The 23,957-nt window shown below is 48.3% G+C and overlaps 1 protein-coding gene and 2 long non-coding RNA genes across 6 annotated transcripts in view; 2 read left to right on the plus strand and 1 right to left on the minus strand.

The window, feature by feature from the left end:
* LOC309518541 overlaps nucleotides 1-23,957 on the plus strand; it is a 300,968-nt gene that overhangs the window by 51,676 nt on the left and 225,335 nt on the right. The window lies entirely within an intron of this gene.
* LOC309518575 lies at nucleotides 256-5,483 on the minus strand. 3 transcript variants are annotated; one of them, XR_014213511.1, is made up of 4 exons: nucleotides 5,416-5,483; nucleotides 3,924-4,055; nucleotides 1,922-1,992; nucleotides 256-921 (listed from the first exon to the last, which is right to left on the minus strand). It is a non-coding gene; the product is annotated as an uncharacterized lncRNA (long non-coding RNA). The 3 variants fall into 3 exon arrangements; XR_014213512.1 differs by lacking the exon at nucleotides 5,416-5,483 and having other exon boundaries at nucleotides 3,924-5,252; XR_014213513.1 differs by lacking the exon at nucleotides 5,416-5,483 and having other exon boundaries at nucleotides 1,922-2,095; nucleotides 3,924-5,252.
* Nucleotides 7,787-23,957, plus strand: part of LOXL1 (lysyl oxidase like 1) — a 31,527-nt gene continuing 15,356 nt past the window's right edge. Inside the window, exon 1 of one of the 2 annotated variants that reach the window (XM_082198528.1) lies at nucleotides 7,787-9,495. In XM_082198528.1, the coding sequence (XP_082054654.1) occupies nucleotides 8,295-9,495 (1,201 nt within the window). In that variant the 5' untranslated portion in view covers nucleotides 7,787-8,294. The remainder of the gene's footprint in view (nucleotides 9,496-23,957) is intronic. The other variant, XM_082198527.1, reaches the window with a different exon arrangement.

Here is a 23,957-nt window from a genome sequence, read left to right on the forward strand (position 1 = left end):
AGCACTCCAGTTGGAGAACAGCCTTTACCAAAGGTGTTATGGACTTTGAAGACGCACAAACTCAGGACGAAAGGGAGAAACATGCTAAGAGGAAGGCACGTTTGGCAAACCCTCACCATGATCAACTCCCACCTGGAAGCCTATGTCCCCACTGTGGAAGGACGTGTGGATCCAGAATTGGCCTCCACAGTCACTTACGGACTCACTGTTAAAACCGTGTTCTTACTCAGCTACAAGGTATCACCAAAGAAGAACTGTGTCTTCCCCACTTTATTATTATTTAAAGGACTTGCATATAACTTTTCATCAGAAAAAGTCACATAGCAGTTTACAAAGAACAGCATGGAACAAAAGACAAGAAATTAAACAAAGGATGCGAAACAGAGGATTAGAGGGCGTCTGCAGGCTTTTCCAATGGTGTCTCAAATATACGCAATGTCACCTAAACGTTCAGGGCCTTGGAATGTGACCCCTGTATAAATGGGGAGCTGTCTGGGTTCACACTTCTCTGAACTTTGCTGTGCTGTTCCCCAGCCAAGTAATGTGTAGAAAAAGGCATAACTAGGGTCAAGTGTGTATAAAGTGAAACTTTCAACAACCATCTGCTCAGGCTTGGGATATTTGGAATCACCCACTGAATGTCATATGCGGTCTACATGCTTCCTTTCTTCTGTGTTTACTGAAATTGTGGTGATCCAGATGTTTACGGCTTTACTTTGAGTTTTATAATGTGCATGCCAGGAATAGGGGAAGTCGCTTAATCTAGTTTTATATGGTTTTCTCCCTTTCTCCATTCCTTCTTTCTCCCTTTTCCATTTTGCTCTTCTCCTCTGCTATCTTCTCACTGTCTTCTTTCTTTCTTTCTTTCTTTCTTTCTTTCTTTCTTTCTTTCTTTCTTTCTTTCTTGGTATGCTGTCCCTGCTGAAAATACAATAAAATGTTATTTACCAAAAATGCATATATTAGTGAAGATAATATACAATAAATGCATTATATTATATTCACTTGCAAAACATGTATTTTAGGCAAAGTTGCATTTAAAAAGGTGTATATTGGATGCAATTCACACTAAATTCAAAATCAGATGTGGAACTGAACTTAAGATTGGAACAAATGAGCAACAGAGAAAAACCAAAATAGACTGATTTGCCTATTATTGAGAGCTGGACCATACAGAAGGCTGATCGCCGAAGAATTGATGCTTTTGAATTATGGTGCTGGAGGAGACTCTTGAGAGTCCCATGGACTGCAAGAAGATCAAACCTCTCCATTCTGAAGGAAATCAGCCCTGAGTGCTCATTGGAAGGACAGATCCTGAAGCTGAGGCTCCAATACTTTGGCCACCTCATAAGAAGAGAAGACCCTGATGTTGGGAAAGATGGAGGGCACCAGGAGAAGGGGACGACAGAGGACGAGATGGTTGGACAGTGTTCTCGAAGCTACCAGCATGAGTTTGACCAAACTGCAGGAGGCAGTGGAAGACAGGAGTGCCTGGAGTGCTCTGGTCCATGGGGTCACGAAGAGTCAAACATGACTAAACGACTAAACAACAACAACTGCAGCTTAAACCTATTGACAGGTTTTGGGGTGCAAGTTCAATCTTCTCATTTGGATCAAACCGTGTGTGTGTGTGTGAGAGAGAGAGAGAGAGAGAGAGAGAGAGAGAGAGAGAGAGAGAGAGATTGTTAGCCAACATAGCCAAGACCCCAGCTATAAACTACAACATGAGCTAGAAAGAGAATTCCTCATTTAGCAATGGCACCCCAGCCTTTTCCTCCCTCTCCCCACCTCCTCTGTTTGAAAATAGGCTCACCCGCAAACAAACAAAAAGGAGATAACTTTTAGTCTGTTGCAACATCGGGACTCATTTCCAAAGTGACAGAAAGCTGAGCCAAAGGTATCATTATGCTGAGCCATAGACCTTGGCAGAGTGTTGACGGCAGCTCCTGCAGAGTTCAAGTCAGCATCCATGGCAGGGAAGCCATTGTTTCTCTGAGAAGTAAACAACGGATAATGGATACCTTGCCCAAAGTCAGCTGAAAGGTAATCATTTCTGCATCCTCTGACTGGCAGGCAGATTACTAGCTTCCATACCCTTTCACAAAAGGAAAGGGAGATATAATTAATCTATTTCTTCTTAACCAAGTTAGGCAACTCATCGTTTCCTCTCTGTGTGTGGAAGCCAGCTATTAGGAGAAGGAGGGTGGCACACTCAGGGCACTTCAAACTAGTGTGCAAGCAGCAGACCTTCCCACAAAGGGCACTCATCCAACAGGACACTCTCTTGCACAGATTCCCTGTTCAAATTCCCCTCTTGCTTGCTTGATATGTTATCGGGGCAGGCCCAGGATGAAACAAAGAAGTCCCACCCTGTCAAAGGCAGCCATTGCTTTCTCATCGATGGATCTTTCAACCAGCTGGACTAAACCGTTGGATTATGGCACTACCTAGTGCACCATCCTTTCCAACATGGTCAGTGTCCATCTTTGGGACCAAGCATGTTTTAGCACAGGCGGGGGAACGAGGGAGAATCCCAGCTCCTGGGAGCAGATGGGGACTTGCAAGCCTCTCTATCTGACTCTTGGGACCCTCCCCAGGTCTTGCTTCATACCCACTTCCCCCAAAAAAACAAAATTGGGGGTGGGGTTTCCTCTGGGTGAAACGCATCCTTGAGCTCTGATGATGCCTCCTGCTTGCGTGAAAGGAGGATAGAGGTGTGAGTGCATATGTGTAGAAACCAGCCTGCTGTAAGGTAAAGTAAAGGGACTCCTGACCATTAGGTTCAGTCATGACCGACTCTGGGGTTGCGGCACTCATCTCGCTTTATTGGCCGAGGGAGCCAGCGTACAGCTTCCAGGTCATGTGACCAGCATGACTAAGCCGCTTCTGGCAAACCAGAGCAGTGCACGGAAACGCTGTTTACCTTCCCGCCAGAGTGGTACCTATTTATCTACTTGCACTTTGACGTGCTTTCGAACTGCTAGGTTGGCAAGAGCAGGGACCGAGCAACAGGAGCTCACCCCGTCGCGGGGATTCAAACTGCTGACCTTCTGATCAGCAAGCCCTAGGCTCTGTGGTTTAACCCACAGCGCCACCTGCGTCCCCGCTGTAGAAAGCTACAAATCACATTGAGGCCTCTACCGAGTCTTGCCTACCCACCACAGGCCTATGACCTCCAGAAAGTTGCCCAGAAGGGAAAATGGCCTTCGGGTTCAAAAAGTTTCTCCACCCCAGGCCGTATATACACCAATCGCTTTTCCATTATTACATCCATCAAAGATTATTTGCACTGTTGAACTATCCTAATGCTGCCAGCATTTTCAGCTGTACACAGTTATTTTCCGTATAACCAATAAATGTTTTCCAATATTTTTTAAACGCACGTTCTTCATGCTCTCTTATTCCACATGTTAACTCTGCAAGTTGCGCATATTTTGTCAACATAAGCTGTCATTTTTCTTTGGTTGGGACCTCGCTAACTTTCCATTTGGGGGCTAATAAAACACAGGCTGCAATTGTTGCATACATAAATAACCTTTTCTGATACCTGGGGATTTCAGTCTGAGTTATCCCCAACAGAAAGGACTTTGGGGGGGGGAGTAATTTTAAACATTTTTTCAGTTCATTGTAAATCATTTCCCAATACCCTTTTACCTTTTTACATGTCCACCACATATGAAAGAATGTTCCCTCCACCTCTTTGCACTTCCAGCACTTATCTGATTCAGTCTTGTAAATCTTAGCAAGCCTACTCGGAGTTAGAGACCACCTATGAACCATTTTCAAATAGTTCAAAGAATAACATGCTGTGGATTTCAAGTCCACCCCAGGCCTTTGGTCTGATTTAGCAGGGCTTGTGTTGTTGTTCCTATTGTTGTCATTATTGTTATATATATACTCCACCTTTCCCCCTGATAACTTACTTCACAAGTGCCTTGGAGTCCTTCCTCTGGTGCTTTGGACTCCACACATCACAGTCTGAAAGATCCAGCTCCCCAGAGGCAAATCTCCCATTTCTAAGAACCTCCTTGCTCACTCTCTTGGCTGAGTTTCTCCTGTCAGCAAAATTAGGTCAACAAGCTGTCCGCATTCCTTAGGAACATAAGAAGCTGCCTTACTCTGAGTCAGAACTTCGCCTGGGGAATGACACCACCCGCCACCCCATGTTCTTCTTGTTCGGCAGACGACGCTTCACAGAACTATGATTCCCAGAGCAGATTAACGTACAATCCCCCTTCCCAGGGAACAGGGGAAATGGCTCTCCTGGAAATTCTCAGCACCCTTAATAAACTGCATTTTCTTTGGAGGAAGTCATCGGTCTTTAAAGGGCTTTAAATGTAAGATGCAAATGCAGCCCTGAAAAAAGCGCCCATCTGTGATCTAAAGGAATGACCATATCTATAGTAACTGTTTTGGATCTTAAGAGACCTTAGATCCTTCCTACGGCCACTAGCACATGGGTAGGCAAACTAAGGGCCAGGGGCCGGATCCAGCCCAATTGCCTTCTAAATCTGGCCCGCGGACAGTCCGGGAATCAGCATGTTTTTACATGAGTAGAATGTGTCCTTTTATTTAAAATGCATCTCTGTGGGGCATAGGAATTTGTTCATTTTTATTTTTATTTTTCAAAATATAGTCTGGCCCTCCACAAGGTCTGAGGGACAGTGAACCAGCCCCCTGCTGAAAAAGTTTGCTGACCCCTGCATGTGGCCCCTGAAAACTTGCCCTGAAGGGAAAGCGGACCTTGGACCGAAGAAGGTTCTAAATCCCTGAATGGGAGATCTGGCTCACAAAATGATCTGCAGTACGAGACTAAGGGGCATTATAAGCAAGCCCTTCTTTCCATCAGCTGGGGGGGGGCTGCCTCAGAGGCAGGAGTTCTGCCTGTCTGCCTGCTGTCCCCAAACTTCAGGCTCACTTGCAGTCAACTGAGCCTTGTGTCCTGTGTAACTACATGGGGAGCCCGGCTGTTGAAAGAAAACGTTACAAGAGGATTTTGTATCTTTAAACTCTGACCGTGTTTTAATTTATTTTCCCCCTGCTGCTTCCAATTCTCAGCTTGAGCGCTGGGGAATGGGGCCAGCTCAAGCAAAGGGAAGAGGGAGATGTTTGGAGGCCAAATGGAGCGCATTTGGGAAGGCCTTGTCAGGCCACCGGTTTCCTAACACCCTGGAGTGGGTTGCTGGCAATGAGATCCTTCGGCCAAACAACAGCTCAGCGTTCAGGACCCCAAAGAACTTGGTGCCCTTGTGCGCTATTTTCCTGTTTATTCTCTCCCCCTCTTTCTTCCTCTCCTCCTCCTCTCTCTTCCCCCCTCTCCCCTTCCCCCCTTTCTCCCCTCAGGGATTGGAAATACCAGAGCTGATGTCACGAGCAGGCAGCACTCGCCAGAAATAAAATCTTGGATAAACTCACAGGCTCCAGCCAGTCCTTTTCAGTCCCTCTCTTTGCCATCTATATTCTCTTCCCCTCCCAACGCCACTTCCCAACAAGATCTCAGCCTGAGCCAACCAACTTCCTCCCCACCCTCCCAGGAGGAAGAAATATGTATTTTAAAAATTGCATCAAGGCATTTCAAGCAGTTGGTCTTAGAGGGCAGATCCCAGACCAGAAACCAGTTTTCATGTCAGAGTGTATGGACACGAGTCACCTTGGCTTGTGCCCGGTAGCTGTGGCCCAACAGGTTGGTAGACAGCAGCCTGCTCACAGGGGTGTTGGCTAAGTACTTGAAAGAATCAGGGTACAGCCCCCCTGACATAAATCTGCACCAAATCTGCATATGCTAATTTATATATCTAGAGAGGTGCATATTTAAGGATGGTTGGAGATCTCACTGGCGATGTGCTTTGCAAAATGCCTGGCAGCTCTGCAAGCAAAGGCCACAGCTTCACCATACATTTAAAGCCCTCTTATACTAAGTCCTGGCTCCTCCAAAGAATCCTGGAAACTATATTTTATTAAAGGGGGTGTGTCCATTGTTAAGGGGCCACCACTGAGAAAGCCTCTCTTGTGCATCACAGGGAAACCTCTAGATCTTAATGGTGGGCTCCCAAGAAGGACCCTTGAGCTAGATCTTTGCATATGGGAAAAATTATTTGACCAAAGATGACTGTTTAGATAAGTTACACCCATGCTGTTCAGGCTTTGAACAAAAGGGGGTAGGTATCTACAGTGGCGTAGCGTGGGTTGTCAGCACCCGGGGCAAGGCAAGTAATTTGTGCCCCCTAACCCGTGGATTTGCGCCCCCAAACCTGTGGATTTGCACCCCCTAACCCCCAGATGTTGTGCCCGGTGCGGCCGGCCCCCCCTGCACCCCCCACGCTACGCCACTGAGTATCTAATATTTCCTTCTCTCTTCCTGCTCCTTTTGCTTGCAGGTCTTCAGCCTTGCCAAGTGATGCCTATTACTGCCGACCAAATGGCATATGATGGAGGCATGAGCAGAGCATGGCTCATATAAACCCCTGTGTCATCACACATCCTCTGCACGGGAATACATGCGGCCTGAATGACTCAATTTCTTCAAGTGTGGTATTGATAACACCAAGGCTATAGAAAACTCAAACTTTTATTTGGCTGGAAAGTAGCCTATTCTACAAGTGTCCTGCCCATTACTCTTCCCCTGGCCCCACTGATCACCAGCATGTGGTTCCTGGAAGTTTCTCCATGAAGGAATGTGGCTCTTGGGCTGAAAAAATCTTCTCCATTCCAGCCTTTGCCAGTGCCTTGAGTGGTGATGGTGGTTTCCTGACAGAAGGAGGAAACTGGCTGTGCAATTCATTTCCTACTCAGACATTAAAGATTCGACAGCCTTTGTCAGGAAAGGGAAGGTCAATTGTGAATCTGGGCTCTTAGTAATAATGTTCAGGAACATCTGGGCCAATGCCAACCCTCCCAGAATAATATTCTATAAACAAGCCAGCTATGTCAGCCCCTCAAATTCCCCTCAAGCTACAGCAGCATATTTATTGATGCCGGATTCATTCCTCCACGACGACTGGTTTCCATAGTTTCCTCCATCCCCAAGGTACAATCTTCAAATTCAATTCGACGACCAAAAACACACACCTGGTTGCAATATTTCTTCTGTGCACAACTGGGTGGTTTCCATCCTGAGAAGCGTCAACGCACTAAGAATGTGGTGCTTTCAAAGCTGGGATAAAATCATAGGCAGAGACTACCGTAACCTCTTGAGACCGTGGCCTACAAATAATGCACAGTTGTGAGGGCCCCGTTCACATCCACCCAGGGCAGCATGGGACCCTGTTCCCGGTGATGCAATCCTAAATCCTTGCTGAAACCGCATCCACTCTATTTCCATCTTTCAGGTTGCATGTGCCATTGGTCATCAGGGCAAAAAGGCCGGTGGAAGTTGGAGTCCAACAATGTCTGAATGATCACAAGTACCCCATACCTGTCGGACACAGCAACAAATTTCTCCTACATAGCAATGCTTCAACCCTTTCCCTTTACCTCCACCCAAGAAAAACCCTTGAATACAGAGTCAAATAAAGAGCAAAGTTTCCTTGCATGCTGGAAAACCCACTCTCAGCTGTATTTTCTGGGTATGTTGCATGTATGCATGCATGCATTCATGTATAATCCTGAGGGCTTCATTTTGCCCTTATATCATGACCTGGCAAAACATAAGAACGTGTTTCAGTTGCTCTGTCTAGTTCTTTGGGGTTGTTCCCTGTTATCCCTGAAGACAGAGTTTGCTCTGAAACATTCGACAGAAGCCGTTTGGTCGAGGTGCTTTGAGAGTGGGGGGTGGGGAAACACTGAGAAGCTAACAAAATAAAAGTGGGCGGTTTTTAGGACCCTGCATACCAGACACTCGCAAAAGAGTCCTGAAACTTCCCAGCATTTTTTCAGAGCCTGTTGCTTATTCATTCAGACCAGAAGCAAAGACATTCAGCCAAGAGTAAGCAGAATCAACTGGCGTCCCCTGCGATGGGCAAAGCAGCAACGTGAAGACGACGACCAAGAGCAAGAAATAGACAAGGAGCAAAACTTTCCAGGTTCTCCTGAGTTCTCAAGAGACTCGTTCATCTTCCTCTCTCCCTTTCTCTTTCTCCTCCAACAAGCTCAACATGAAGCTTGCGGGAGACCCCTGGAGCAGCTTCAAACAAACAGGGAATGGACAGAGTTGAGACCGATTCACCTAAAGAAGAAGAGAAGGCAGCGGAGAAAGAGAAAGGGGACAAGCTGTTGCCACAGGCCCTCCAGGCTGCTCTTCCACGACTTCCTCCCATCAAAAACACCCATCAAGGTCATTGATCCCGTTCATCACCATGGCACCTCTCAGCTTCTGGGACCTGTGGGCTTTGATGGGCTTTGGGGCTGTCCTGCTGGTCCGGGGGCAACACCCACAAGGCAGTAACGTAGACGCCGGTCGATGGAGACAGATGATCCAGTGGGAGAACAACGGCAGAGTGTACAGCCTCCTGAACTCAGGCTCCGAGTATGTCCCGGCCAGCCACACAAGGGCAGACAGCAGCGCAAGGGTCATGCTGGCTGACGCTGCCGCCAGCCAAGGCAGCAGAAGGGTCCCGGGGAACACCCGGCGGCAGGCTCCCACCTTGCCAGTCCGGGCAGGATCCGATACCATCCGGGGCCAGACACGGCATCCGTTTGGCTTCGGACAGGTCCCTGACAACTGGCGGGATGGGGCCACCGGGGACGGTCACTCCAACTCTCCACGTCCCTGGTCGCCCACCTTGCGGCAGCGTCAGGTGGGATCATCTTCTTCCTCCTTTGCACATTCCTCGTTTGGACAGCTCTACCCACAGGCCTCTTACCCCCAGCCACAGCCGCCATTCGCCAACCAATATGAGGCCTACGACCCGCAGGCCCCCCGTGCGTACGACGAGAGCTACACCTACTACCGCACCACGGGAACCGGAGGGGGTGCTGTCGCCGCAGCCGCAGCCAGCGCTGGGGTCGTCTACCCTTTCCAGCCCAGGGTGAGATACGAGGAACATGCTGAGGAGCAGAACCCCTACAGAGCCCAAGGATACTACCCAGCACAGGAAAGGCCCTATGTCCCTGTGCCCCAACAGCTACAGCCCTCAGACGGCTTAGACCGAAGGTACTCTCACAGCCTCTACCATGACACTGGGACTAGCTATGACCAAAGTGTCCAGGACCCTTATGCCCAGAACCAGCAGTCTGCGGGGCAAGGGGTGCCTGTGGCAGACAACTTGCACATCAACTCCGGGTCCCCCGTGAGTGCTGGGACCAGGTATGGGAACGAGCCGTGGGCAGGGCAGTACCCTCCCTTTGGAGAGGCGCCCGCAGAACCCTATGTCCCTCCCCGCAACGTGGAACCTCAGCCACCTTTCCGGCCCTTAGATCCCCATGGGGTGCCTAGGCCTGAGCCCTACCTTCCCATCCGGAACGCTGAGCCTCCCCAACAGATTCCAGACAGCCAAGGTGCTAACCAAGCCCGGGTCAGCGTGGGCAGCATCTACCGGCCCAATCAGAATGGACGGGGTGAGTCACAGACCCCAATGATTGGTGGGAGGGGTGCTGGGGAGGAGAGGAAGCAGTGGGTTGTGGGGTGATTCCTTTCTGTAGACCTCTAGGGATGAGGCGGTCCAAGAAAGAACCTTCAGCACCTTGTCTTAGCTTGAATCCCTCCTACTCTTCTTAAGAAGAACAGCTAGGAAATGCCATGTCTTCTGGTAAAGCTGCTTGAGCAATGAGCTGCAAAGCTACTTGAGCTGCGTATAGTAGCTATAGGGTCTAGGAGAAGAGGGTCAACTTCACACTGGGGCATATTTGTGCCATTGCTTCCTGAAAGTGTGAAACAGTTGTGTTGGTGTGCAGGGCCTTGCACATCTTCCCCTATGGAGGCTGTGCCATTGCCATTATCTTACTCATTTGTTGGTGGCTCCTGCCAAGTTAATCTAATCAGCTAATAGAAATCTCTTTCGATGACACCAAATTGGGCAAAAACAGGGATGGGAAACTGATGGACCTCTGGATATTGTTGGACTACAAGTTCCATCACCTGTGATAACCGGCCGTGCTGGCTGGGGTAAATGGGAATTGGAGTCCAACAACACCTGGAATGCCACAGGTTCTCTATCCCTGGGCAAAAGCAACTGATAGCTAATTCCTAATAATTTGTATGGGATTTGCATAGGGGAGAGTACTGCCTAGAACAGGCATCCCCAAACTTGGCCCTCCAGATGTTTTGGGACTACAACTCCCATCATCCCTAGCTAACAGGACCAGTGGTCAGGGATGATGGGAATTGTAGTCGAAAACATCTGAAGGGCTGAGTTTGGGGATGCCTGAGTTTGGGGTTGCCCTAGAACGTCTGCAGACACTGGAAAAATGCAGGGACAATTTGGGCAACCAGAATATTATGGTTAAGACTAAGGGAAAGCAAACGTGTCTTCCAGATGTTTAGGTAACTCCCATCAGTCTCAACTATCATTGTCAACAATCACAGATGATGGGAGTTTTAGTCTACAAAATTTGCAGGGCATATTGGCTACCCCTGGTTCATAGGATCAGAAACAAGCCACAAGTGCAAGCACATTTTTCCTACTCTCTTCATTTCTGATGTGTGACTTCCCTTGCAGTTTCCTGTTTCGCATTAGCTGCAGTTTTCAGTTTCCAACATCCAAACCGAGAAAACACATTTGCTATTGCTAGGATTGCTGTTTATTTCTTTCATAACAATTTCTACTTGCGTGGTGGTTATTATTTTTTTAAAAAAAAACCCTCAAAGTGGTTTACAAAGAGAATAAGACAATAACACGATCAGTATACCGTACATCAGTATATAAAATTATCAGCAACTATTTAAAACATTAAAAAATGGCAATAAAATAAAAACAGATTAAAGCATGCATAGGCATTCCACATGCCTGGGTAGACTTGTCTGAACAAAAATGTTTTTAGCAGGTGCTGAAAGGCACATAGCAAAGACGCCTGTCTGATGTTGTGGGGAATGTGCCAGAAATTCAACAGGCATAGCTTTCCCCTGTACTAGCTATAGGGAGAGGGGCAGAGAAGCTGCCATTGTTAATCTTGCCCTGCCTGCCATGCAACTGGCTGGACAGGGTTAGGAAACCTCAGGTCTGGGGGACCAAATGAGGCGAACTGAGCTTCTCTGTTTGGCCCTTGGGATGCTCCCCAGGCCACACACCTGAGCCACACACCTGAGCCATACCCATCACTTGCCCTGCTTTGCACCTTGCGTGAGCATTTCTGCCTGGCTGGAGCATCTCCTTGAAACTTCGACCATGCTACTCGTTTGCCCAGATGGAGGGTAGAGAGGGGTGGGTGAGTGTGAAGAAACTGGCCCACCCTACAAAGGTAAGATTTGCCTGGATTGCTCTGTCCACTTTTGCCTCTGTCCCACTAGAGATGGGAGAGAAATCAGATTCAGTTCACATTTAAAGCCAATTTATCAAATTGGTACTTTCGAGACCTCAAGCACAGCCCTCTTTCAAAATCAGCAGTGCTCCGCATTTTGCGATGCGGTTCTGCAACCCAACATTTACAAAAATGCATACTCCATCAGGGTGGAAATGTGCATAAAATTAATATATCAGTGAGAGTCACAGACAAAAGACATTGCATTGCATTCCTCAGAATGCAAGCAAAAAATGTCTTCACTGGGGGAAAGCTGCACAAAAAGATGGGAGAATCTTCAGGAGGATTTACAGAAGTTGTTGCAGAAATCTGGAGAAGTGCAGACTGGAAAAATGAGAAACAGAGAGAGAGCCAAAACGGACTGATCCTTCCATTCCTAGTCTCCACCTACAACTGATATGTGACCCCCCCCCTCAATAAAAAAAGTTGCCCAGAAGGGAAGGTGACCCTCGGGTTTAAAAAGCTTCTCCAACTGACTTGTGAAAAACAAAGGAGGATAAGACCCTTAGCACTATAACACACACACACACACACACACACACACACAAAATCCACCCTTCTCCCTTTCCTGGCCACAAAGAAGGCAGTTTCTGCACGAGCTGTAGAGGAAAATGAGGGGGAAATGGGGCTCATCACCCTGGGAAAATAGCCCATCTAGGAAAAGGAAAACGCTGATCCTAAAACTCTGCTGCCTTGTGGCTATACTCATCCCATCTTTGGGAGAAGAAAAGATTAAGGACTAAGCCCAACACAAATTCAGAGTGGAGTCCCTAAGCAGTGGCAGAGCTTCATGTTCCGGTACCGGGGGGGGGGGGCAGAGAGCAGGCGGGGGCGGGGCTGGCACGCGTCCTGGGGGCATGGTATGCCACCCACAAGGGCATGGTGCGCATCCTGGAGGCGTGGCATGCCGGCTGCGGGTCGTGGCGCCTAGCACGGGGGGGGGCAGCCACAATGGCTCTCCACCAGGATCATGCTGCGGGGGGCGGTACGCTCCCCCTGCAGTCCTCTTCCTCCCCCAGTGTCCCTAAGGCAGTTGGACGGCAACTTGTATCCCTCCTTTTGGCAACTCCTGCAGCCCAGCTAGTGTCAAACATCTCGCTCTGCTTTTCTTTGGACCACATCTGCCTATTGTTGGAGTCAATATGTCCCTGAATGCCTGTTGCCAGCATGGGCATAGCCAGGATTTGGGGGGCCAGAACTGATGTGATTGGTCAGTTAGTTTAGTATTTCTATGGTTTTACTTGATTTTGAGGGTGGGCAGCTGCCGCCCCTGCCCCCTTGGCTACACTCATGATTACCAGGAGTCACAAATGGGGAGCGTGCTTTTATGCTCAGGTCTTGCTTGCAGACTTCCCATAGGCTTTTGATTTGCCACTGTGAGAACAGAACGCTTGTATGGATGGGTCCAGCAGGGCTTTTCTTGTTTCCTGAACTTATGGAACTTTCTTAGCTCTGCAAAGCCAGCACCAATTACTTTTTCTACAGGGGAATGTGCAAAGAACATGTGCCTACAGCTTGAGGCTGTGTCTGAAGATCTGTGGGTTGTGGTAGTGATCGGCCCTTCAACATCTTGCATGTGGTCTATTCATTTCCTCTGCAATAACTCCATCCTCTGCTTCTTTAAAAGCCAAGAGGGTGATGTTTCTTTGGTTTGTTAAAGATATAGTAGGAAACCAGGGTTGTCCTACAGTGTATTATTATCAGTTGGAAGCACAGTAGCTGCAGCTTGCAAAATGTCAGGCATTGCATGATGACTTACACCACAAGTGTATATAGCTTATTCAAAAGGGAGGCCCACTATGTTCCATGGGACTTACTCCCGGGGAAGTGTGCATAGAAGACTATTTTGCAGCTTACATGCATTTGCCCAAAGATGGAAAACTTGTGGCCTTCCAGTTGCTGTTGAACCAAAACACCCAACAGACCTGGCCTGTTTGACTAATAGTCAGGGATGATGGGAGCTGTAGTCCGGGAACATCTGGAGGGCCACAGGTTCCTCATCCCTGCATTTACCTATGTACCCAGTCAAATTCACCCTTATCTGGAAGAAATCCCATGGGATTCAATGGGGCTTACATCGCAGTAGACATGTAGATAATTGCACCATTAAAAGGTAAAGGGACCCCTGACCATTAGGTCCAGTCGTGACCGACTCTGGGGTTGCGGCGCTCATCTTGCTTTATTGGCCAAGGGAGCCGGCGTACAGCTTCCGGGTCATGTGGCCAGCATGACTAAGCCGCTTCTGGCGAACCAGAGCAGCGCACGGAAACGCTGTTTACCTTCCTGCTGGGGCAGTACCTATTTATCTACTTGCACTTTGACGTGCTTTCGAACTGCTAGGTTGGCAGGAGCAGGGACCGAGCAATGGGAGCTCACTCTGTTGCAGGGATTCGAACTGCCAACCTTCTGATCGGCAAGTCCTAGGCTCTGTGGTTTAACCCACAGCACCACCCGCGTCCCTTTATTGCACCCTTATCCGTCAATGCTTGAGAACAGAGCTGGACTTTGGACACTGACAGCTATAGCTAACAAAATTGAACCAGTACCTTGGAAGGCCCCAGGTTTACCAGAAGAGGCTTGTTACGTCTGAACCCGAGAAAATTCCTTTCACGGTGCAACAAGACCATGCCAGAACTGTGCTTGAGTAATGGCAGGGCCAGCCTTTGGCTCTCTTTCTCTCCCAAGGCCTGGTGCCTCCTGATTAGATAACCCCTAGCACCGGAGTCACAAACTGTCTCTCAGACTGGTGGGAAATCCCAGCGGTCCATGAGGATGCCAAGCTCCAAGCATGTTCCTGAGATTAGACCTCCTCCTCGGAGTGCACTCCACGTTTCGTGCAAGCAAGAGTGAACAAAAGGCTAATTTCATTAGCTTGACCTCATCTGATTTGGGCCTGGCTCCAAGAGCTCTAGAGGCTAAAGGGAGCCATGAGTGTGAATCTCCTTGTCAGCTCTCTCTGACATATGTTAGCTTCTCTAAAATAAAAACAAACTCCTACTTTACTCCCCTTTGTTCCACTGGTACTGCCCTTTGCACTCTCCTCCCTATATTAGCTCACACCAGTTAGGGATGATGCAAACCTTTCTCTTCAATCAAGCCCTGAGGAGAATTCAGCTGTTCAGCAGAATTCAGATTACAGGATGTGAAGCCAGGTCTGTCTTCAATGAGTCGCCCTCCTGAATGCCCCTGGATTTTATTTATTTATTATCAATTAACTGAGTACAGTGGTACCTTGGTTTACGAACTTAAGCTGTTCCGGAAGTCCGTTCTTAAACCAAAGTGTTCTTAAACCAAGGCGTGTTTCCCATAGCAGCGGGGGACTCAATTTACAAATGGAGCACACTCAACAGGAAGCGAAACATGTTCTGCTTCCAAGACAAAGTTCACAAACCGAAACACCTACTTCCGGGTTTGCAGCGTTCTTAATCCAAGTTGTTCATAAACTAAGCTGTTCTTAAACCAAGGTGCCACTGTACCGTTATCAGACATCTCATCACCAAGGTTCTCTGGACATGGAACCATTTGTTATAAACAGACCCAAATATAAAACATTGACAGATCACTGCTCAGAAACCCAGCCTTTGTCAAACCAGAGCTGAGCAGAGTTCATTCCATTGCAGCCTGATTCAGCAGGGCTTTTCTTATGTCCTGAACTTATGGGACTTTCTTAGCCCTAATGCAAAGAGTCCTAAACATCAATGTAGAGCTAAAACACAACATACAGCAGAGATGTGCAGCCTGTGGGCCTCCAAAAGTTGCTGGACCACAATTCCCATCATCCCTGATCATTGGCCATGCTGTCTGGGGCTGATAGGTGGTAGCTCAGTCGGTAAAGCATGAGACTCTTAATCTCAGGGTTGAGGGTTCAATTCCCATGTTGGGCAAAAGATTCCTACATTGCAGTGGGTTGGATTAGATCAGGGGTCAGCAAGATTTATCTTGCCTGGGCCAGATCGGTCCCACAGAGATCCCTCTGATTGCGCACATGCGTGAGTTCGTGCATGTGATGGCCTGGGATTCGGGCTTGGAACTGGATGAGTCTCGGTCTGCACTGGATCCTCTGCCTCAGGCGGCATCTGAATGAAGTCTGGGGCTTGATTCTGAAGAGCCCCAGTCTGCAACAAGCACCAATTGGGCTGAGTCAGGGGCCTGAGCCTGCCCTGGCTCCAGGTGCGGGGATTACCTCATTGCTCTCTGCTGGGCCATCACTTACAGCTGCTCCACTACCAGTTGGGTCAGGAGAGGCTGAGACAGCCTCTGGGTCTAGTAACCCACCGACATCTCCTGAGCTGTAGAGACTCAGGTCTGAGAGAAAGAGAGACCTGAGTACTCGCAGGAGGAGTGCTTGCCTTCGGGCGAAACAGGGAGGTGAGTCACCAGGGGATCAGGACCGGCCGTTACCCTGTCAGAGATAAAAGGCTGCCAGACCCTGCCCCAGGTTGCAGGAGCAACATGGCTGCTTGCGGGAACCTGCCTGAGACCCTGTGCCTGACCTATCCTGGTTTCCTGCCTTGGCCCTGTTGGACTGACTCCCCGTGGAATCCTTGGATTCAGGACTGGACCCCCAGGCCCAGAAGAGGGCACCCGTGATTTTCACACGATTTCTGGCACTGCAGAAGAGAGTCCCCACGCCACGAGCAGACAACTTGGTTTGGGGGCGGCTCGTGGGCCAGTCAAACGACCTCTGCAAGCCGCTTCCGGCCCATGGGTCTTAGGCTGCTGACCCCTGGGTTAGATTATCCTCAGGGACTCTTCCAACTCTACAATTCTATGATTCTGTGAACATCTGGAGGGGTACAGATTCTCCATCCCTGTCCTAAAACCACAGCAAGAAGCAGAGATTACTTTGCTAATATAAATGTGCTGCTTCTTTTTTTAAGCCTGGGGTTTTTCTTTTAAAACTCTGTTTAAAGTACAGTGGTACCTCGGGATGCGAACGGGATCCGTTCCGGAGCCCTGTTCGCATCTCAAATGGAACATAAGACACGTCTGCGCGTGTGTAGGTTGTGTATCGCCACTTCAGCGCATGCGCGTGATGTCATTTTGAGCGTCTGCGCATGCGCGAGCGGCGAAACCCAGAAGTAACGTGCTCTGTTACTTCCGGGTTCCCGCAGAGTGCAACTCGAACGCGCTCAACCCGAAGCACATTCAACTCGAGGTATGACTGTACGCACTAGGCAAGTCTCCCTGAGAAGAGTGTTCTACAGTCAGGGGGCCAATACTGTAAAGGCCCCAAGGATATGTATCCAAGGTGCCAGGTGAGCCTCCCTGGGGAGGGCATTCCACAAGCAGGGAGCTACCACAGAAAAGGCCCGTTCTTGTAACGCAACCCTCCAGGCCACTTGTGGAGGAGGCACATGAAGAAGGACCTCACATGATCATCCCAGGGCTGGTTCCTATGGTGAGAGGCAGTCCTTTAGTATTGTGGTCCTGAACCATTCCTCCTGTTCTGAACCTATAGGCACAAACGTCTCTGCCTCTCCCCTTTTTCTTTCTTTTTTTCTTGGTGGGTGGTGCCTGCTGGAACTGGTGAGACAGAAGACAGGAAGTCCAACAGTAGGTGGCACCAGTGCCAATGACACACAGAGTCAATGGATTCTAGTTTTGTTCCTGTCCTCCTTCTCCTCCCTGCTGAAGTCTACAGAGTCAAAACGGAGGCTAAGGAGGAAAAAGCTGACAGCCACCCCCTGGACTGGATGTTGTTAGGATACTGCCAGCGGTTTCCGGCTGGTTGCCCAGAAAAGTATAATTTATTCAATAGTTACAGAGAGAGGCTATAGAACCTAGCCTCCTGGATAACGGTGCTGTCCCGAGTGAATCTCCACCCCCGTCTCTCCCACTTCCTCATTCGTCACTTCTACGGGTGTTGCTACGTGCCCTCTGTCTTTGAGCTCTTTGCTCTCCTACTTTCAAGGCTCACCAGGCTCTGGGAGAGGGTGGATCTGGAATGCTTTCTCAAGGCACCGTGTCCATCAGCTGCCGCTCTGCTTATGTCCCATCCTCCTCCTTCTCTCCCATTATTTCCCATCTTTTCCATCATCTGCCTCTGAGCTGCGACCTCTGCAACTCCTGTTGTAAATCTAAACTGTCTTCCTCTTCCTCCTTCCTGGAGAGATCAGGCTGGAGAGGCAGTCTCCACCATTCCTCCGGTGCCCAGTCCCTGACTAATAATAATAATAATTTATACCCCTCCCATCTGGCTGGGCTTCCCCAGATGTACATCAAAGGCAGGCTGAGGTTGATGGGGCAGGGTCCTGTGGGTCAGCCTGGGTGGGTCAGTAGGGGTGTGGAACCTACAGCCCTCAGCCTAGTTTCTGGCAGCCTGAATTTTAAGCACTCCAGAGAGGCAAGGAGGCAAATACAGTGGTACCTCGGGTTACAGACGCTTCAGGTTACAGACGCTTCAGGTTACAGACTCGGCTAACCCAGAAATAGTACCTCGGGTTAAGAACTTTGCTTCAGGATGAGAACAGAAATCGCGCCGCCGCCGCGGGAGGCCCCATTAGCTAAAGTGGTACCTCAGGTTAAGAACAGTTTCAGGTTAAGAACTGACCTCCGGAACGAATTAAGTTCTTAACCCGAGGTACAACTGTAGGAGGGAGAGGGCTTTACAATCCAGCAACGTTGCAAACCCTGCCTTTTTTTACTCTGGCACCACCCACTGCCAGCATGCAGTCTTCAATATAAGACAGATAGCGGGGTGGGGGGGGGTGAGCAGTGCTGGACAGGGATGGGGGGAGAAATAAAGTTTCCCCACCCCCTGTTCATCGTGTGCCAGGTCATATCAAAACAAGCCTGGACGTCTTGCCAAAGAGTTTAGGAACCATGGAGAAAGCAAACAAACAAACAATGGAACTTTTGAGGCTATGAAAAGGAAAGATTATTAAATGCAACCTTACGAAGCAATAGGGGAAATCTTCACATCTTGAAAGGCTTATACAGGAGACAGCAAACAGGAAGCAAGACCAGGACACAATTGTTTCTCCCCGACAGGGACGGAACAGCAGCAGGAAACTCCTGACTCCACCCAGAAACAACTAGGTCTAGGGCCACCTAGTGGCTAAGCTATATAACAACAGTATCCACACGCTGCTCCTTTCATATGCAATGTTCCTTCATTCAAACCTTGAAAGCATAGGAAGTTCAAACCAGCCAGGACATACATTTGATATTTCTTCCACACTCTCTTGCACGTTGGTAACATTCAATAGCCCGAGAGTCAAAAACATTCATTCAGTGTTTTGCCATGAGAAGCATCATTTTATTTGTTTAATGGGATTTTTTAATATTAAAAAAATTGAAAGCATTTTTTAGAAGCATCTCCTCACAAAGTAGCAAACATGGCATGCAGCAGCAAACCAAATTAAAATCTTCAAATGTCTAAACATCAATTTGGGTAACACAGAGGGGAAAACCAATAATTTGGCCAGCACAATTAAAAGCACAATATGGATAGTGCTACCTATCAGTAGCCTGCTTAAAATCACTTCTGAAATATACTCAGAGTCGCAAAGTGATTTCATGCTCTTTATTCAGCTCATTGTGGTGAGGAGGAATGAATGAAAGTCCCTCAAAGTATCTGCTTTATATACATTATTTACACAATGGGCTGCACTTGACTGGTTAATTCCAGAATTCTACTGTAAGCCAATCAGGTTGTGGATTCACTTATATCTGGAGCATGATTGGGTGGTTCCTGCCAACCAATCATACTGCTGCATTGTTCTTGGACCAATCAGACTGCTTCATTCTGAATCCTATTGTTCTAGGACCAATCAGACTGCTGCAGTTTGGATCCTATTCAACTCAGTACATAACAACTTCATAAAAGTGTAAACGTGTTGACTGGTACCCATTAAGACTGGTAGAGGAGAAGAAGACAGGGAGCGCACCAGTTGGTGGCACCAAAACCAATGACAGGCAGAGACAACTAATTCTAATTTGGTCCATATCCAACTTCCTACTGAGATCTAGGAGGCCAACACTGAGACCAAAGAGGAGGAAGTTAACAGGCAGGGCAACTCCTGGACAGGCTGTAAGTAAGAAGGCAGGCAGGCAGTAGGGCCTGGCTGAGGGCAAACTGAAGTTGGTGAAGCAGTGTTCCATTTTTTCCTAATGGACCAGCCTCTACTGTATGACAGACGAAAAACTATAGATGACGGCTGAGGAAGGAAGCTGTGCAGAACAGAGATTGCATGGAGAATGTCTACACATGTCCAAAATGTGTGGATGTAGACTGTATGTAGGTATATGAGCTTAACAACATGTGGGGAAAATATTATTATTATTATTATTATTATTATTATTATTATTATTATTATGCCCCACCCATCTAGCTGGGTTTCCCCAGCACCTCTGGGCAGCTTACAGCACATATAAAACATAGAAAAACATTAAAAACTTCAAAATACAGGGCTGCCTTCAGATGTCTTCTAAAATTCAGATAGTCGTTTATTTCCTTGACATCTGAAGGGAGGGTGTTCCACAGGGCCGGTGCCACTACCAAGAAGGCCCTCTGCCTGGTTCCCTGTAACTTCACTTCTCACAGTGGGGAAACAGTCAGAAGACCCTCAGAGGAGGACCTCAGTGTCCGGGCAGAATGATGGGGGTGGAGACGCTCCTTCAGGTATACTGGGCAGAGGCCAGAATGGGCTTGATGCTTATCTATCCCTCCATGCATTACTTATCCCCAGAACTGTGCAGGGCTCTAACCAGTCCATGCATACTTCAAACAAATTCCTAACAACATATTAAAACCAGCACCATTATGGCAATTCAGCTCTCAGAGCTAATCTACAGATCAAAGTTGCTATTGCTGCTCCCCCCCCCCCCTTCTACTGTGATTGCATTTTTCTTTAAGGTTTTTCTCTTCCTTGCGTCCATTAACTGGCCACTGAGGAGCTGGGCTCTCGCAAGGAGCTCTGAATTGACATAGCAGGTTAGCTCTTGCAAAGCTGATCTTAATTCTGTAAGCCTGCAGGAACAGCTTCCTCGGAAAAACAAAAAGAGAAACACCACAGAGCCACAAGGACAGTGGATCAGATCGAAAGTGAGCTAAAACCGAGACCAGGCCCCGCAGTGGTAATCTACCATTTTAAAAGAAAACACTTGCCTTCTATATTCAAGCCTGACCCATTGACCAACAGAGGCATTCTGCTTGAAGCTGCCTGCCTTCTCCTCTGCAGCCTCCACATGTCTCTGATTAGATTTATTTTCATTTTATTTCCGTATATGTACGAGGATCACTTAGCAACAGCTTGGCTTTGCATATTTGTCTTGGATTCCCACCGGGATTTTGATTCACCGCGTGGGCGTTGGGGTGATTTTTGTGCATGCCCCCCCCTTTTTCCTATTTGCAAGCTGGTCTGAATCTCAGACCCTGGGATACTGGCGGCAAGATAACCAGGTCTCTACATTCCTTCCCTGTTCCCCAGGTGCTCACTTAAAGTGGATGGCGATTCCTTGGGTTTCTGCTGCGAGGTAACACCAAGGTTCTGACCCAGGGTGCCCTGAAAGATTCCTTGACAGTTTTCGCAGGCGGGAGAGGGAGAATCTGCGTCTCTTGGACGCTTTTCCATCTGAGTAATTCGTTTCTGGCTTATCGGAAATTCCCCGGGCAGTTCCAATTACCGAACTTCTTCTCCTATAAACAATATTTGCAAAGCACTGCTAACACAGAAGAGCTGTCCATTCCACTTAAGAAGGGGCTGGGCTTAACATGCCCAGATGTTCCCAGGCTGTATAGGAAACCCAACAGTGCCCAAGCCTCATTAAATGAGAACAGAGAAACTTGCTTTTAGGGCCCTCTTCCCACAAAAAGCCTCCCCTGTCTCAAGAGGCAAAGAGTATCAGAAACTGCCTTATAAAGATGCGCACACAGCATAAATTTAAAGCCCATCTAAAGCACATGCATTCTGCTAGCTAGAAAATCCCAGAGACCGCAGTTCATCCCTCGCCAGAGCTACAGTTCCCAGCACCCTTAGCAAACAGCAACCCCCAGGGCTTTGGGGGGGAAGTCATGTGCTTTGAACATATGGTGTGGGCACAGGCAGAGTCTGACAACTGGTCCGTGTAGCATAGTAAGATTTATTCCAATGCAAATCACCCTGTGCAAGTAAGCCTAATTAGTCTAAATTAGCCTAATTTCCCGGAAAAAGTCTACACATCCTTCTCTCTCACCCTGAAAACCCATATCACTGGTCTTCCTTCTTCCAGATCCACCGACTCCAGTCCATTCCTACCTGCTCCCAGTTTCCCAGAGAGCCAGTGTGGTGTAGTGGTTAAGAGTGGTAGACTCGTAATCTGGGGAACCGGGTTCGCGTCTCCGCTCCTCCACATGCAGCTGCTGGGTGACCTTGGGCTAGTCACACTTCTCTGAAGTCTCTCAGCCTCTCACCTCACAGAGTGTTTGTTGTGGGGGAGGAAGGGAAAGGAGAATGTTAGCCCCTTTGAGACTCCCTAGGGTAGTGATAAAGCGGGATATCAAATCCAAACTCTTCTTCCCATTTCCCCCCAAAATCAACAGTCAACATTAGAGGAACCACCGTGGTTCAATGGCATCCACTTTGCATGCAGAAAGTCCCAGGTTCCATTTCTGACAGGTAGGGCTGGGAGAGAGCCTTTCCTGAAAGCCCAGAGAGCAGCTCGGACAATACAATCGACCAGTGGTCCATGTGTAAGGCAACTTCCTGTGTTCCTATGTGGCAACTGCCCATGCTCAGTCCTTGTTAGGCTGCTTTTACAGGTTCCCCCAAAAGCAGTACTTCTGAAAACCTTTAGGAACCCCCAACCAATGGGCATGGTTGGTGCTGTTTTCACTGTTTGGCACATCGTTTTAACTGAGTACCCTATGGGCTTTTAAATTAGCAGAAGAGAGGCTATGTCAGTGTACCATACAGTAGGTGAAATAGCAGGGTGAAATAGCAAGCCAGGGCATGTTGTTGGATCCTTCATTGAAAACCAGGGTTGTTATATAAGCATATTTTCACCTGTAGCACGTTGGGGGTCCTGGCTGATTGCTACCAAGCTGTCATAGCAAAAACAGGAACTGATGCCTCCAATACCAATCCAGGAAGAATGCAGGGCATTCAGATGTCATGCATGCTGCAAAGGAATCAGCTTTCTCCTGCCTTCTGTTTCCAACCAGTTATTACAGGAATGGGAAACCAGAATTCTGGACCACTGGTTATGCCTTGGTCCCTGAATGGTTTCTCAAAAGTTTTGAATCATCTAGCTCAGCACTGGGACACAGGTGGAGCAGTGGTCTAAACCACTGAGCCTCTTGGGCTTGCCGATCAGAAGGTGGGAGGTTCAAATCCCTGCGACAGGGTGAACTCCCGTTGCTCAGTCCCAGCTCCTGCCAACCTAGCAGTTCAAAAGCATGCCAGTGCAAGTAGATAAATAGGTACCACTGCAGTGGGAAGGTAAATGGTGTTTCTGTGAGCTCTGGATTCCGTCACAGTGTTCCGTTGCGCCAGAAGCGGTTTAGTCATGCTGGCCACATGAACCAGAAAGCTGTCTGTGGACAAACGCTGGCTCTCTCAGCCTGAAAGCGAGATGAGCGCCACAACCCCATAGTTGCCTTTGACTGGACTGCAGGGGTCCTTTATCCTTTTGTTTACCTTTTGTCTACACTGACTGGCAGTAGCTCTCTGGGAGAAATAAGAATGCCCTTGCACATCCACTCCCTTATAAATATATGTCACTTGTAGTCCGACGCCAACCATTTGTTTTGCAGGTGGATATGGGCACTATACCCCATCATATGCAGCCCACTGCTGCATGTGAAGATCTGTAGGGCGGGGCACCAATCCAGGGATGGGCAACTTTTGCATCACCCAAGTTGTTGCTGGACTCATCAGCCTTGGCTGTGCTGACTGAGATTGATGCAAGCTGGAGACCAGCAACATCTGGAGAGCCATAGCTTCCTCATCCCTGAGTTATTACAAATAAGGGGAGTGTGTGTATATATATATGCATGATGACAAATCTCTCCCCACCCCCAACCTCTTAATGCATGTATTAAATCACTGAGTCATAAAGATCCCTTCTCCTTAAACACTGACAATCAGCTCAAGGAACTGGGGGGGGAGCGAGTCTCACGTTTCACTTTTAAAGAAGGGAATAGCTCAGTTAAAGAAACGTTTCGCTTCCCCTCCACAACACCTCCCCCCCCATCTTCTCTTAATGTGAGAATCCCTTGGGGATTACATCAGCAGAAATGACTAAGCATAGAGGCAGGAAACGAGAGCCAATGTGGTGATGTGATTCCTCCGGGGAGAACAGCCCATGAAACAAGAAAGCATTGTTCTTTTTCACTCTCAGTAAAAATTAAAAAAGTGAAATCAGGGGCCAATGGTGCTCCCATTAAAATCTGGATCAGAGGAGAGCAGGCTTTCCCCTTGAACAGTCAGCATTCATTTTTAAGCAGAACCCCCATGGCCCATTAGTGGGTTTCACATTTTACACAGCAAGAGTGCATCAAGAGAAGATTTTGGGGCAAAAGACTGGGAACTCCACCCCCAGCACAATGAGCTGCTGAGGGGTGGGGGACAACCACAACA

Source organism: Podarcis vaucheri, assembly GCF_965113315.1.
Source record: "Podarcis vaucheri genome assembly, chromosome: 14".
Lineage (NCBI taxonomy): Eukaryota > Metazoa > Chordata > Lepidosauria > Squamata > Lacertidae > Podarcis > Podarcis vaucheri.